The sequence below is a fragment of the Thermobia domestica genome, chromosome 16, assembly GCF_964235325.1.
Source record: "Thermobia domestica chromosome 16, izTheDome1.hap1.1, whole genome shotgun sequence".
Taxonomy (NCBI): Eukaryota; Metazoa; Arthropoda; class Insecta; order Zygentoma; family Lepismatidae; genus Thermobia; species Thermobia domestica.
The window spans coordinates 78,033,231-78,048,353 of record NC_137469.1 but is presented as its reverse complement, the minus strand read 5'-3'; the positions used below and the strand labels follow the sequence as shown (position 1 = coordinate 78,048,353).

General features: G+C 33.8%; 1 protein-coding gene across 9 annotated transcripts in view; it reads left to right on the top strand.

Moving 5' to 3' along the window:
- The window catches only part of LOC145673181 (multiple PDZ domain protein-like), an 817,414-nt gene that overhangs the window by 402,249 nt on the left and 400,042 nt on the right, over positions 1-15,123 (top strand). For 8 of the 9 annotated variants that reach the window (XM_081742643.1, XM_081742640.1, XM_081742644.1 and 5 more), the window contains 3 exons: positions 392-496; positions 1,140-1,160; positions 14,227-14,812. In XM_081742643.1, the coding sequence (XP_081598769.1) occupies positions 392-496; positions 1,140-1,160; positions 14,227-14,812 (712 nt within the window). The remainder of the gene's footprint in view (positions 1-391; positions 497-1,139; positions 1,161-14,226; positions 14,813-15,123) is intronic. The other variant, XM_081742641.1, reaches the window with a different exon arrangement.

The window sequence follows — 15,123 nt, the reverse complement described above, 5'->3', positions numbered from 1 at the left end:
CTCTTATTTTGTTGTAAGGAATCACCTCCTACAGTTTGTCGGTATAGTTCATTAACACCCTGTATATAATATTTTGTGAAAAGCGAGTACCTAATTTTCTCGTAAAAAATAGTTTATTGTCTCATCACTACCAACGAATGGGTTATTGATAAATGACTGATATTAATGCGGATAAGTGTTGTTACTCTTTCTTTTTTTCATGTTAATATACTGTAATTAAGGCAGTACCCTAAACCAAGGAATATCACGGTTTATTCCATACCTTTATATCAACCCTTATTATAGCATCTGATGTATAGTAGTTATTTTTTGCTTTTTTTTTTCTCAGTATTACTTACATATGGTAAGTGCAACAGAAGTATTGTATTTATTTTCAACTTCTTTTTTTCAGCATTACTTATATCCAAGGTTCAGCAGCAGTAGCATATCGGAAATCAATCCGTTCTGAATCAGATGCTCAGGTGCCTGCAAAACCCTCTACACAAATTTCGCCTAGGTAAGATAATATTTTGTGTATAAAATTATGTAATTAAAATTATATCTAAACTACTGATAAAATAAAGTGAAGTGTTACATTTTAAAATAATAACAATAACACGCCTTCTTCTGCGAGTGTGCTATAACTATCTTTTTTGTTTACTTATGGTGCTAAATATGCACTTTATAAACCAGTTTAACTGTATAAGCCAGATTTTGACCTAAACACTTGCATTGTATTAAAAGTAAATTTGGTTGCACAATGAAGTTCTGTGTATATGCTTAATAATCATTTTTGTTTTATTTTATCATCACAAGCTTCATTGAATGTTTCTTGCTTTATTTACAATTTTTTGCCCATTAGTGTGTCAGTGATAGCTTAATCGGGGACTCAAAGCTTATTGTAAAGCCCTGTTATTGACATTAATTTTGCATTCGAATATATTTTTTCGTACAGCACGATACACACTTCATTATTTCACACAGACATTATTATTTTGTGTATTATTTATTTATTTTATAATTTACATATTATTTGCTTGTTAGAAATTTTCTTTTTTTTTAAGTTACTACTGATTTTACTTTTTTGTATAGTACGCATTTTTTTTTTAAACGTTCACGGCAATCACACCTCATTTCTTTTGTTTCTTTTGCTATCCTAGGATATTTCCTGACTATTATCGGTAAGTTTTAAGTAGCGAAATAAGATTGTGTGAACTAATAATTTGCATGTTTATCAATTTTGCGTATGTGTTTTCTGGCTTTGTTCATCTTTCCCATTAAGTGCTACCTGAATGTATTGAATGTCACAAATGTGAGCGTGTTGTACCATGTTTTTCTTCTACTAAAGGATAACCTAACCGATTTTCACTTGCACATACTCTTTTAAGTTTATAAGGAAAATTCTTAAAACTGAGCTTTTAGTTTCTTATTGGCAATGCGGACTGGGCTGTTGAAGACAGAAACACCAACATGTAAAAATCGTTGAAAAGATTCAATGGCAGTACTAAAGGTTATAAAATATAACGTCTAAGCTTCGATGTATTAAGCTCAAAACGTTGAATGGTGTTCTAGATAAAACATCTTGATCGGCAACAGAAATTTGAAAATACAAATCTACCAACAATTCAATAAAAAATAGGTTACAGTTCACGGTATTATGTATTAACTAATAGTTCGATAGTTCTTACATATTTCAGAGCTCAATTTCGTATCCAATGTCACTGTCAGTTTCAAGATATATTTTGACAGCTTTTCATTTCTTGGGTTGGTACGATTGAAGAGTCAAAATTTTACATCTAATGGGATACCACTGTCAATAACACAATCAATGGATGGACCGAGGCAGGGTACGACGTCACAAACTCCATGCATGCTCAGAAAACAGGCCGGGGTGTCTTCTTTTTCAGCAGATAGTCTGTTGGAGGACAAGTTCTTATGAAAGTACATATGAATACCTATACGAGTTCAGGTAGAACATTCTGCAGGTCTAGTAGCTACAATACACCTGTAAATAAAACTGTGCAATTGAGCCAGTAGTTATAAGTGAACGCACTGAATGAGTGATATGGTCTTTGATTTGTGAAGTTTTGTGCCAGTAACACAGCATTGAAAAATTAGCTTCTATGCCGCCTATCTACAGTTAATGTTCTGATTAGTTCTTCAGGCACACCGTAAAAATAGGTCGTCGGAAAGCGTTCGTGGTATTAAGCATACACCATACTTCTGTTGTTAGGCGGCACCTCACAATCGTTTAGTTGACACATGGGCGCTACATGAGTTGACACCAGCCAGCAAGGACCGTTTTCTGGAGATAAACAGTTCCGTATGAAATAACCGGGGAAAATTTCTGCATCAGATTGTCACTTCTGATGAAAAATTGATCTATTATAACAATCGTAAGTATTGAATCGTCACTATTCTTCCACGCAAAGGAAGTAGTGGTGTTGGTTTGTGGTCTATAGGGGGGTGATCCATCATGTCTCTCTCTCTCTCCTTCGAGGCGATCCTATCACTGCGGATCATTATAGTGCTAAATTCCATGAAATGCACCGCAAACTTGTCCACAAGCATCCAATGATGGTCAATTCACATCGTATTCATAATAATGCACATCTAGGTGTCGCTCAAACGACAGTGGAAACTTCCATAGTTGTCTTCCGTATTACTCTCCTGACTTTTATCCAACCGACCACCACCCTTCTCGGCATCTCAGTCACTTCTTGGCAGAGAAGAACTTCCCAAATGACCGAGTGATACAGCGTGTAGTTAAGGACTTCTGTAAACTCATTTCGTATATTTTTATCTCATCGTCTTTACATATCCTCATTTTGGATATCCTTTTGTTAAACTTGCCTCTATATAAAATTCTTTCATCTCTTCTTTTCGCTTTTATATATATATATATATATAATTTCTTTCACAGTAACACTGTATTCAGTTCCATATTCTACCATAATTCTCTTGCTCTTACTCTAGCTGTCTTTGCGATGTTGTTATTATCTCGTCCAATAGTATTTTCCTAGAAATTCTCTCTTCGCGAGAGCTAAGTGTGGAATCCTTTATCTGGCGAGAAACAATTTTACATAGCTTTCTCGCGTTTGAGATACTACTATAATTCTCTTTGCTTTCTTCACAGCAATTTCTCGTCAGTCGTTACTCTGTCGGTATCTAGGACTAGGCTAAAATTCCCGTACCAATCACTATAATTTCCCGCAATCAGACTACTGGAAGAACTGCTGCCTTCATTCAGGTCACTTTTCGTGTGGTTACTCTATTGTAGACTAAACCGGTAAGTTCGGTCAATTGAGCTATAGACGACATAATTTCACTGTAACAGGCTATCCTCCCCAACGAACATAAAATTCTTGTCATAAAGTGACATTTATTAGGACAAGAAATATTTTAATATTTACTTCAAATAAGATATGCACAAGAAATAACAAAACTAATTGAAAGGGAAATTTATGCGCTCTTATTTCCATTTTATTGGAAATGGAGAAGAAGGATTGTGCAGATGACATGGTTTTTGCTAGAGAACTGAAATCGATTTTGAAACTTAAGAAAAATATATGAAAGATGTGAAATAATGTACTGTGCGCTTGTTTGTTACGAAGAAAAGTAAAAATTAATTTGTCCATTTGTGTTCTTTGTAAACTCGAGTTTGTGATATGTCTTGTATATAACTCTTCTGTAATTTGTAGTATAAATACATTTTTTTGTATTCGCAAGCTTTTCTGTAATTTTTATTGTTCTACGATATTTTAATATATTATCATATATGTATACTTTTAAAATGTTGTATGGTGCTAGTTTGATATTCATGTTTTGCTTTATGTTAATTAATGTCTTTTATGTGTATAATGTTACAATTTCCATGTAACACTGGCTTACGATTTAGTATGAAGTATTCATATGAATATATATACAAAATTAATTTATAAAGTTTGTATTTGTTCTTGATATACGTTGTGTATGTGTGTGTGTCCAATATTTGCCATTAAGGCCGTGAACTAAAATAGAATGTTGCATGTGCTGAAATGTTTGAATCTATGGACATAATATCTAATACCTTATAATATAAGTAGTATTATGTAGTCAGAAATTAAAATGAAGGTATACGAGTAAGCGCCAATTGAAACCGGGTGTTCAAACACTAAAAAGTTGAAAATAGGCAGACAAATAGGAGTTAGATTTTAGTGCGTATTATTGAAACTATAATTCAAAATAATGAATATAAATATCCAATGAAATAAGCTATATGTAGAGCTTAAATAATCTAAAAAGAGGTTTTTTTGTTTGTAGGAAACATCTTATTCTAAAGAAAGAAGATTTTTTTTATGTATATCTAATAAGTAAAATAGTTTTTATCACTTCAGTTAGTAAACTTATCGAAACAGTCATAAGTTTTGCAGCACTAAAAGCGCAACAGTTTGAAGAGGAATTATTAGTCACTTCCGAAAAAATAGATAAATCATTAAATACATTTTAATTTCATAATCTTGGTGGTTCATTATAAGGAATCATAAATTGCAGTTTCGCATGGTAGCGAGGTATTTTTTCAAGTTGTCAATTGATAATTTTATATTTAACCATACAATACACACTTCAGAATCTAAAACATTCTTTCTGTTTTCATGGATGTAACAGGAGTACATTTAAAGCACAAAAGACTATGTCAGTTGGTACATTTTCAGTTTTGTACACGTGTTCAATTCTCTTTAATTTGCACAAGCAGCAATAAGTCTCTCACATTGCTTGTAGTAACGTTCTTTCCATTCATCGATATGAAGCTTGAACCTGACCTGAACAAGGTTCTTTTATTGTAATTTCTAAATTTCTAGAATGTGACAGAAATCTTTATTGGGTAGATCTATGTAGTTATTCCAATGAAGTCTTATAGCGTAAAGAAAATGCCAAGAATATGCAATATTAGACATTTTAGCTATAAAATAGGCAATATACAGTAGTGCGAAATAGACAAAATATTTTTTCTGAAATTTAAACATGAATCATTCCAAACAAACTTCAGCGCATTCAATTTTATCATTTGTAACATTAAGAAATAGGCGTTTTGCTTAACAACCGGTCTCTGCTAATCATATTTTCAAGCTGTAACTAGTACGTTATTGTTACATGCATTTAAGTTTGGAACTGCTCCTCGACTAAGTATAGATGGGGATAAAAATAAATAAATAAATAAAAATAATACGAGAAAAAAAGACTTTCGTCGTCACTATCATCATTTTTAAATATTATGACGAAAATGGCCAACATATTCCAGACCTCCCTTTCTAATGTTATTTTTCTTTCCACTTGCTTTCTTTCGACCCTGTTGACGAGCTGCTTATGGTGTAGTTGTCAAAAATAATTTGTTTCTCTGTTTAAAAGGGAAAATAAGTAATAAACAATGAATCTTGTCTACTTATAATTATTACAGCTCCAGTTACTGTTCGAAAAGTAGAATTATATTTGGTCTAGGAATTAATTCGTGCGGTTGGTACGCACACATTGAAGCTGTAGTACAAACACAAAATACATAAATACCTTAAGAAAAATATTGTCCATCGCTAGCCACCACTTTCGCCCATCTGTCAGGCAATGTACGGATTCCGTGGCGAAAGAAGTCCTCATCCTTGGAAGCGATCCAGTCAGAGACCCATGTTTCGATATCTTCTGAAGAAGTAAACCGCTGTCCAATCAAATCGTTGTTCATGCAATCGAACAAGTAGTAGTCCGAAGGAGCAACGTCTGGTGAATACGGCGGGTGGGGTAAAACTTCCCATCCGACATTTTCTAAATAGGTTTTGACCGGTTTTGCGACATGTGGGCGAGCGTTATCATGTTGAACAATAAGTTTATCATGTCTGTTCTCCCATTCTGGTCGTGTTCTGGCCAGAGCTTGCTTCAAACGCATTAATTGTCGTCGATAACGTTCTCCATTCATAGTTTCACCCGGTTGCAGCAGCTCATAGTACACCACACCTTTCATATCCCACCATATGCACAGCATAACCTTTGCACAGTGAATATCTCGTTTTGGTTGTGATGGACCTGGTTCACCTGGTTTCACCCAGGCCTTTTTTCGTGTAGGGTTCTCGTAATGGATCCACTTCTCATCACCCGTAATAATTCGATGCAGAAACCCCTTTCTGCTCTGTCGTTGAAGCAGCAATTTGCAAATGGTTTTTCGTCTTTCAACGTCGCTGTCTTTCAATTCATGTGGAACCCAATGTGACATCTTTTGAATCATTCCCATGGCTTTCAAGCGTTTGGAGACTGTTGTTTGATCAACGCCTAATGCTGCTGCAAGTTGTTCCTGCGTTTGACACGAATCCTGCTCGAGCAATGCTGTCAATTCTTCGTCTTGAATTTTTTTTGGCTGTCCAGCTCGCTCTTGGTCTGCCAAGCCGAAATCACCACTTCTAAACCGTGCAAACCACTTCTGACACGTTCGCTCAGCTAGAGCATGGTCACCATACACTTCCACCAAAATACGATGACTTTCAGTCGCACTTTTCTGCATGTTAAAGTAATGCAGCAGGACACCCCGCAAAAACACTTTATCAGGCACAAATTGCGCCATGTTCACTTAACTACAAACTGGTGTTGTTGACGCTTTAATCCACTGCCCTATACTACGAACGATACGCGATGACAGGGGTTTGCAACACATGTGTGGATACACGGAACTGTGGGACGCTCCGTTCGTTGCGCCATCTCTTGTCCAACCGCACGAATTAATTCCTAGACCAAATACTTTTATATCTGAGAGGTAAACTATGACAAGTCACTTTTTGGCCGAACTTCAGATATCATTTCTTTTCGTACTTACATTAATATAGTATGAGGGACAATAGGAAAGTTTTGAGATATGGGCAACTGTTACGCAGGAAGTGAACAAGTTTTCCGTCAATAAACAATCGACGCAATTCAACAAAATATTATCTTATACGCAAATACTTCTTCGCTTCTCGTGTGAAATTAATATTTTATGACTTATATTACTTTACTTCTCAGTCCCAGACATTACCTTGTGTTTGAAGTATTGTTTTCTAGTTTTTTTCATAAGGATAACATTTAATTTTAATTGTATATTTTTTTAAAAAAATTTAGTAGCAATGAGAACTATGCTGTGTGTGAAAAAAAAAAAAAAAAACCTGCATATCCAATTTTAAAAGAGAAACAATCTCTACGCATAAGCAGTGACTCTACTTTCATTTAAGTTCAAAATGGCCTTGCTTTGCTCAGTTGGAATTGATATCTCTTGGTGTGAGTTTTAGTGTTTGAGTTACGCATTTACAATAATTTGCAATAATTTGAATTTTTACATAAAGATGAATAAATTAGTCAATTATTTATAGGAATGAAGAACAATTTCAATTTTTTCTTACAGGTTAAAATCAAATTCATATTTAAATGAAACACATAGAGTTAGAAAGTAAAAAATTGTTGAATCATTCAAATGTCATTTTTATAGAAAGAAACAATAAATCCATTTCAGCCATCTCCAGAAAACCTATTTCATATTCATGAAAGGTCTGCTCAATCTAATTAGTCAAATCTATTGTGTGAATTAACTTCCATATTTGTATTCCTAGCTGAAAAGTTAAATAAGAAAATCAGTTTATCTTCAAATGTGTCCAGATATGTGAGTTAGTTTTTACGTTGAGAAAGTTACATTTAACAGCTAAGATCATATTTAAATTTACTCCAGAAATTTATTAAATAAGTAAATAAAAATGATCAAAAGTCTATTTTCACTACATACAAATGTACTATTCAGAATTTTTAAAAAAATACTAAAAAGTATAATCTAAAATTAAGTTTAAAACCTGTGATAAACGTCGAAGTTTTGTGTAGTTCCAAACATTATGTTATTGAACAAATTTTTCAGTCTGAAGTATATGAAGTAAAATACGAGTGTGACAAAACATACTTCGGTATCAATAGGCCCAATATTAGAACAAGAATCAGAAAGCACATCAGAGATCCAAGAGAGAAAAATACTGCATCTTCAGGATTATCAATACGTTTCTTTAGTAGCAATCATAGATAAAGGACATGTATGTAAAATCCACTTCACCAATAGAAAGAAATTATCTGAATTTTACTGCTCCGTACTAAGGATCCAGAACTAAATACTAAAGAAGCAAATTTGGATAAAGAATGAATAATCACAATAAATTGATTTATTAATAAGAACTAAATGTACAATTTCAACTTAACAATAACACTCATTTATGAGCATTATATATGCATTTAGTTTTTCATTCATGCAAGTAATACACCTACTTTAGGTTTCTTAATAAGATCTGCCAACACTGAAAAATTTAAATGTGAAATCTGTAGCACAAGTTACCATATTTTGTCAGTGAGAGTTTACATCTATTAGTGATATGCATTCAGAGCTAAAACGTGCAAATATTATCAGATGATGAGATTTTACTGAATGCAAAGGAGAGATATGCTTCCTTCATATGTAAGATATTACAAGTGAAGAAATAAGTAAGGAATTTTTCTTCTCATAAATTAGTCTCACTAAAACACAGTTAAGAAAGATAATAGGCAAATAGTTAAGGATTGTAATTATAAGTTTAGCATATAGGTTTTATCATTGATTTATGCTAAATAAGTTAATTACTTTAGCTGAACACACATTTGCTGTCAATTTAGCATTTTCCGTCGATGATTAAGGGGCGTGTAACACAATTTCTGTTTTTATCATCACTATTATTAATTTTAAAACAAGTTTTACTATTTTCAGAATAATTACAATGAACATTACACGATCTGATACAGAACAGCTGATACATTATTACTTCCTACATAATTGTTTCGGTTTTCGTTGCCAGATGTAATCTATTTTAACCCATAAAGGCTGCCGCTATTATTATTATTATTATTATTATTATTATTATTAAGAACACTTAACCTGCTATTGATATATATCAATAGCAGATTAAGTGTTCTTAATAATAATAATAATAATAATAGCGGCGGCGATATATATATATATATATATATATATATATATATATATATATATATATATATATATATATATATATATATATATATTGGATTAATCCATGGATAAATACTAATACCGTAATAAATTACAATCGTTACACGAGTGATCAATTTGTATTCGAGGTTCGTGATCGTAAATATTGATTCTTATCTTTATTACGATCTAACAAAGCATATTAAACAGGAAGATTAAGAAATAAATTACTAAGTTTATTATATATTTCTACTTTCTACTTAATTATGTGTGTAATTTTCCCTTTTAAGGATCTTTTGCGGCCAGTTTCTTCAGAATGAATTGTTATTGATTCTTCTGTAATTTCTGTCAAGTTGTATTATTGTTGTCAAGTTATTTTTCAAGAAAATTTTCTTTGATAATAAAATCAGGAAACTAAGAAATCGATCTTCAAACAGTTGTTACCGCTCAACTGAATTAGCCAATCTGTAGTTCCAGTCTCTTAATTTTGAAGGTCTTAAGTTCGATTTGGGGTAAGGCTTATCAGTGCCGGTCTGGAGCAATCACGGGCCCTCGGCTAAAGTTAGTTGTGGGTCCCCTGATCGAGAAACTTTCCACAACGTATCTTCGGTACTTACAACAATGATTAAACCTTTGTTTATGAAAAAAAAAAAAGTTTCTGAAGTATTTTAAATCTATGTTATGATAAATGACAAGGTAAAACATACTTAAGCAATATAACGTAGATATAAATCATGATGTAAATTTCGGCGTCAGTTCAGCATTGTACTATATGATGTAATGAGGCTATGAGTAAAATAAAGAGAAATGTGTTGATATGGCAAAATTGTGCGAAACCCGTATAGTTATAAACCTTTCTTTTATTCTATGAGAACTAATAACAAATATTTAACGTGTATTACAACATTTATATGACCACATTAACTGTAAAAAGACGAAAATATTGGTATGTACTAACAAAGTGAAGCTTATTCTAGATTTATATAAATACAAACAGGCAAATTATTGATTACTACTAATAAATGATTACAATATCATAAAGCACATAATTGTAAAATTGAAAATGACTCAGACACACACAGGAATTACAAAGTATCAGGAACATACCAATATATTAATTTTCTTTGCAAAACTTCGCTTGTCACCGCAATTTCATCAATGACTTTATTTTTGTCCAAATTTATAAACAAGTCTCTCTCAACATTCATCAACATTAAAGGAGATAGTAAGTTCTCGCTTGAAGAATATCTGAGTCTGTTTTTTACAATTTTCAATTTCGAAAAAACTCGTTCACAAGTCACTTGAGTGGATGGAATGGTCATTATATATTTAAACATAGTATATAAATTACTAAATAATCCAGACTGTGACGATAGTTTATAGAGAATGAGAAATGCACATGAGAGACATCTGAAACATTTCCTTTTAGTACCACATTGAGTTTCAGACTTTTTCTTTTTATCTTCAGATTCTTCTTCAGATGTCACACTTTCATCTGAATCACCATCACCATCATTACTTGTAATTCTCACAAATTTACACACTTCATTCTCTTCTGGCTCTTCACACTTGTCACTAAAATCTGCACTCAAATTACGATACTGGTTTGCAAACTGTTTCAGTTCTAACAACAACTCACTTCTATTCACGTTTGCTAATTGAGAAACAGTTTGCAAGCAATCATCTGGGAAATCTTCTACCTTCATTGCAACTATATCCTAGTACCTTTTTGGGTCTAACCAGGAACAATCAAGCAGTAGAGTCTTGTTGGGTACAAACCATTCTTCTATTCTTTTACTAGCATAATCGAGAATGTTAAAGTATAGTGCTTTGTATTTCTGGTCATGTGACAAATTTCTAGCCTCGTCGAAACTTGTTCGCAAGGCATTTTCTTCACCTTGGGAATTCTTTTTTCTGGAAAATCACATTCTATATCAATTTCCCCATTCCTAAAATAACCTTTGATGTCTTTAACCAAGGATTTACATTTGTCATGCAATCTTTAAAAATTTTTGTCACTTCTTTTTCTTCTAATTTCGTCTAATAACGCATCTACCGACTGCCAGGCCTTTGCACAGTCTAAACACTTGCTTTGGAAAAAGATGGACACAGGAGAAGTAACTGAAAACATGTCTAGCATGACTACAGCTAGAAACAAATTTTCAAATTGGCACCACTGTCCTAGAAGGGAATGCACTGTAAATTTTGTTTTGCAATCGAAATTGCCTGTTGAAAAATATACTGACAAAAATGTAACGAATTTAGAAGATTCAACAAGCTAACGCTTACCTCATCCCACTGTAAACATCCAATAATAGACTAAGCTACTGCTTCAATCTTTTTTCTAGTGATTAAATGGCTGTTTTAATGAAGTTATACATGCAGAGAACACACACAGGAAAATATCTTAGAATTAAAAAAAAAAAAAAAAAAAATGTTTAGTAAGCTATTTCACTCGTTTTTGTCGGGAATTAATACAATGTTAATGTTAGAGAATTTTAGGAAAACCTGTGAAAAATACGAAAAGAAAGGAACAATAAATCTATGGAAACTGTCACATATGAAAGTGCGGCAACTATAATGTCCGAAGGGAAATAGTATAACAGATAACTAGTTTTCGGTACTGTATCTAGGTAATGTTATTAAAGAAGATATCGTATGAACTGTGAACTGAAAATTAAAGTTGGATAGGAAAAAAATGTCATTACATCCAACTTACTTTTTTAATATTTTGGAGGCCCCTACAAGAGTGGCGCCTTAAGCTATAGCTTGTTATGTGTAATTCTGGTACTGGTTGTTTTTTAACTAGTTTTCAAGCATTACATTAAACTATGTTGTTGTGTTTTAAAATAATCAGTAGTTAATTCTGTTTTTGTATTCTAAACATCTGATAATTAAGTTATTTTTTAAGTTTTAAATATTGATTTTCCTATGCGTCCGGGCCCTCCCAAAGGCTCTCGGGCCCTCGGCGATCGCCGAGCAGCCAACCTAGCCAGACCGGCACTGAGGCTTATTGTTACTGAATTGTTTTTGTCATACTGAACGAATGCATTATTGGATGTGAAGTCGTAAGAAGTAGTCAGGATCGCTTCATTCCTTTCTTTTCTTTTGTTTTTTCTTCTTTTTCCTGGGCACGGACAAATTCTGGTTTTCAAAATTATGCCATAGCGATTATTGATGGTAATGGATGGGTGAAGGATGACGTATTTCCGCTAGTACTTCCTGATCATTTGTTTCCGGGAGGAAGGGGGGTTCAGAGGAATGTGCTACATATGGAACTTACAATAATTATGTTTTTCGTTGACATATAGGCATTACAATTAGTATATGCAAATATGTGGGATGATCAGAAACCAAGGGTACAAAGTCTGTAGTGAAACGTATATATATTATTTCATATAACTAATACAGCCAACAAATAGTACATACATTATTTTTCGACATAGTCTTCATATCGGTTGATGCACTTGTCGCATCGTGGGATGAGTTTGAAGATTCTCTCCTGCCAAAAATCCTGTTTTTGCGTGTTCAGCCACGTTGTCAGGAAGTGTTTCACCTCCTCATCTGAAGCGAAGCGACGGCTTCCTGGGTGCTCCTTCATGTGCGGAGACAGTGATTCTCCTGTTGTCCTGAATTAACTCCTCCACGCGAGCTGTTGCAATCCGTTGATGTCATGCTGGGTTGGCCACTGTGCTCCTCATCGGTGACGTTTTCTCTACCAGCTGCAAACTTTCGACATTATTCTGCGACATACTGACAAGACATTACACTCTCTCTGTAAACCTCCACCAGCTGCCGGTGAATTTCAACTGCGATGACAAGTATCGTACACAGAAATCGAATAACTGAACGAACTTCTTTGCGAGACAAGTTTTCCAAACTAGTTGCCATTTGTGTTTACCTACAAGTAGTGCCGTACTTGGCGGGTGGATGAAACTCTGCACAGTGGCCAACTAAATGTATTAAAATTACCACATACTCCTCATTCCTCTATAACAGACGAAACTCTAGAAATATTGGTCTTGTAACTTTAGTTTCTAATCCTTCCTCCTAAATAACAATTTCTTACAGCAAAATTAAACTGTCAATTATTATTTGCAACAAACAACAATTTTTTTAGTATCCCAAAGTTTTTTTTTTTTTTTTTTTTTTTAATTTCTCAAAAACTTTATTTAAAATTTTACACTCAAGCATGTTATCTTCTTCAGGCCAATGCGGTCTATCGACTGATATTATCTTATATTTGGACAATATTTTAGTTAAACAGAAATTAAAGTTTAATGGTTTTTGATAATGATAGGCTATAGCTCATTAATCATTCTATGCACTGTCGTCATGCTAGTGTCGTAATGAGAGTATATTTCAGTATTTGGTTCTACTCAATTGTCTTAGTTTTCGTACAGCACATTACAAATTAATTGCGTTTTCTCCATTTTTCTGGAAACTACGTTTGTGCTTTTGCATTTTCATTTATTGACTAGGATATACCTCATCGTTGGATTTTTTTAAATAGTATTGTAGGATATATAATGAAAGATGGCATTGCATTTTTTGTTTAACATTTCCGACAAACGAAACTAACACAAAGAAGATAAGGATGCGTATCTGGATGAAAATAAAGTAAATTGTACACATGCATATGCTTTCTTTACATAGGGCCGCGGTGGCTCATTGGTAGAGCGTTCACCTCTGGTGCTTGGGATCCCGGGTTCGATCCCAGTCCCCGCCAAGTGAACTTTGTGGTGGACAAACACCGTGTGCGTGGGTTTTCTCGGGGTTCTCCCGTTTCCTCCCACTTTCTTCATTCCACCATTTCATTCATTACTCATCATCACCGTCTCCTTTAGCCTAACCGGCATAACAGTGGGACGTAAAACTCAAAGATTTCATTTCATTTTTTTCTTTACATAGCAGGCATATTGTTTTGAACCGAGAATGTTACTTTTCGAACCTGACACTTTTATTGACAGCAAAAATGATGAAATCAATTGTCATACTCATTACTAGAAAGTCGGTTCAGAAATATAGTTTGAAATATAGCATAATTTTTTTCCTTCGCATATAAATCCCAGTTCATCAAGGAGTAAAGTTTTCATGAGGGAGGGAAATAAACTGAATATGCTCATAATATTAAAGCAATGTATCTGCAGTTTACCATAAAGTGATTAAATAACAATATTTAACACAATTTACGCAGAAGTTACACTTGAGCGTTTCTAACATATATTGTATTTTCTGTACAGGTCTCCATATGTTCAAAAGGAAATAGAATCTCCGCTGAAGGATAAAAGGGAATTGCAACAAATAGACGAAAACAGTGAGGAATCAGTGGCCCCAAGAACTGAAGACGACCGGTTGACAAATGTGACATTCGTTTCTGTGGCTAGTGATGTAATAGATTCAAGTAAAGAACCATCAAAACCGCTCGAAGAACCTGTACAGACATTTCGAGAAGTTCATCCTAGTGCTCCTGCCAACATATCTCGCGTAATGGTTGGAAGTGAACAATCGAGTGTAGATGACAAATCTGCTAGTGTTTTACCCAGTGTTTGTGGTGATATTGGTGTTAAAGAAGAAGAGAAACTTGTTTCACCGCCAGTTTCAATATCTATTCCCAGTAAATTGGTACCTACAGATGTTTCTACAAAAACAGTCGAAGCTGATGTGCAAACGAAACTTACTAAAAGTCCAGTATCTGAGACTGACAAATTGGTTGTTTCACGGGACCAGGAACTAAACGAAAAGCGCACTATCTCATCTCCACCACAGCCGAAACCAAGAACTATCGTTACTGAACAGACAGCAGCTCATGCAATGACAGTTTCACAGGTAGGTAAAAAGTTGTAAGTGTCGATAAACTCTTGGTGATTGAAACAGTAGATAAACTAATTTATAAATAGGTTATTGTTGCCGAAACGAAATTTATTAGAGAAAAATTCTTTGGTGGGTATGCAAAGAGATGCATCTCTGAAATTGTGAAAATCGAGTTATCTAGCTACAAAGAAGGCTAGTACTATAGTGTTCATAGAGCTCTCTCGTATATTGCCATGGTTGCGTTGAGTTGAGTTGATTTTGAGTTTAACGTCCCGTTCAGCAGCGGGGCTATATGAGACGAGAACCTACTGATTAACGTGGAATCT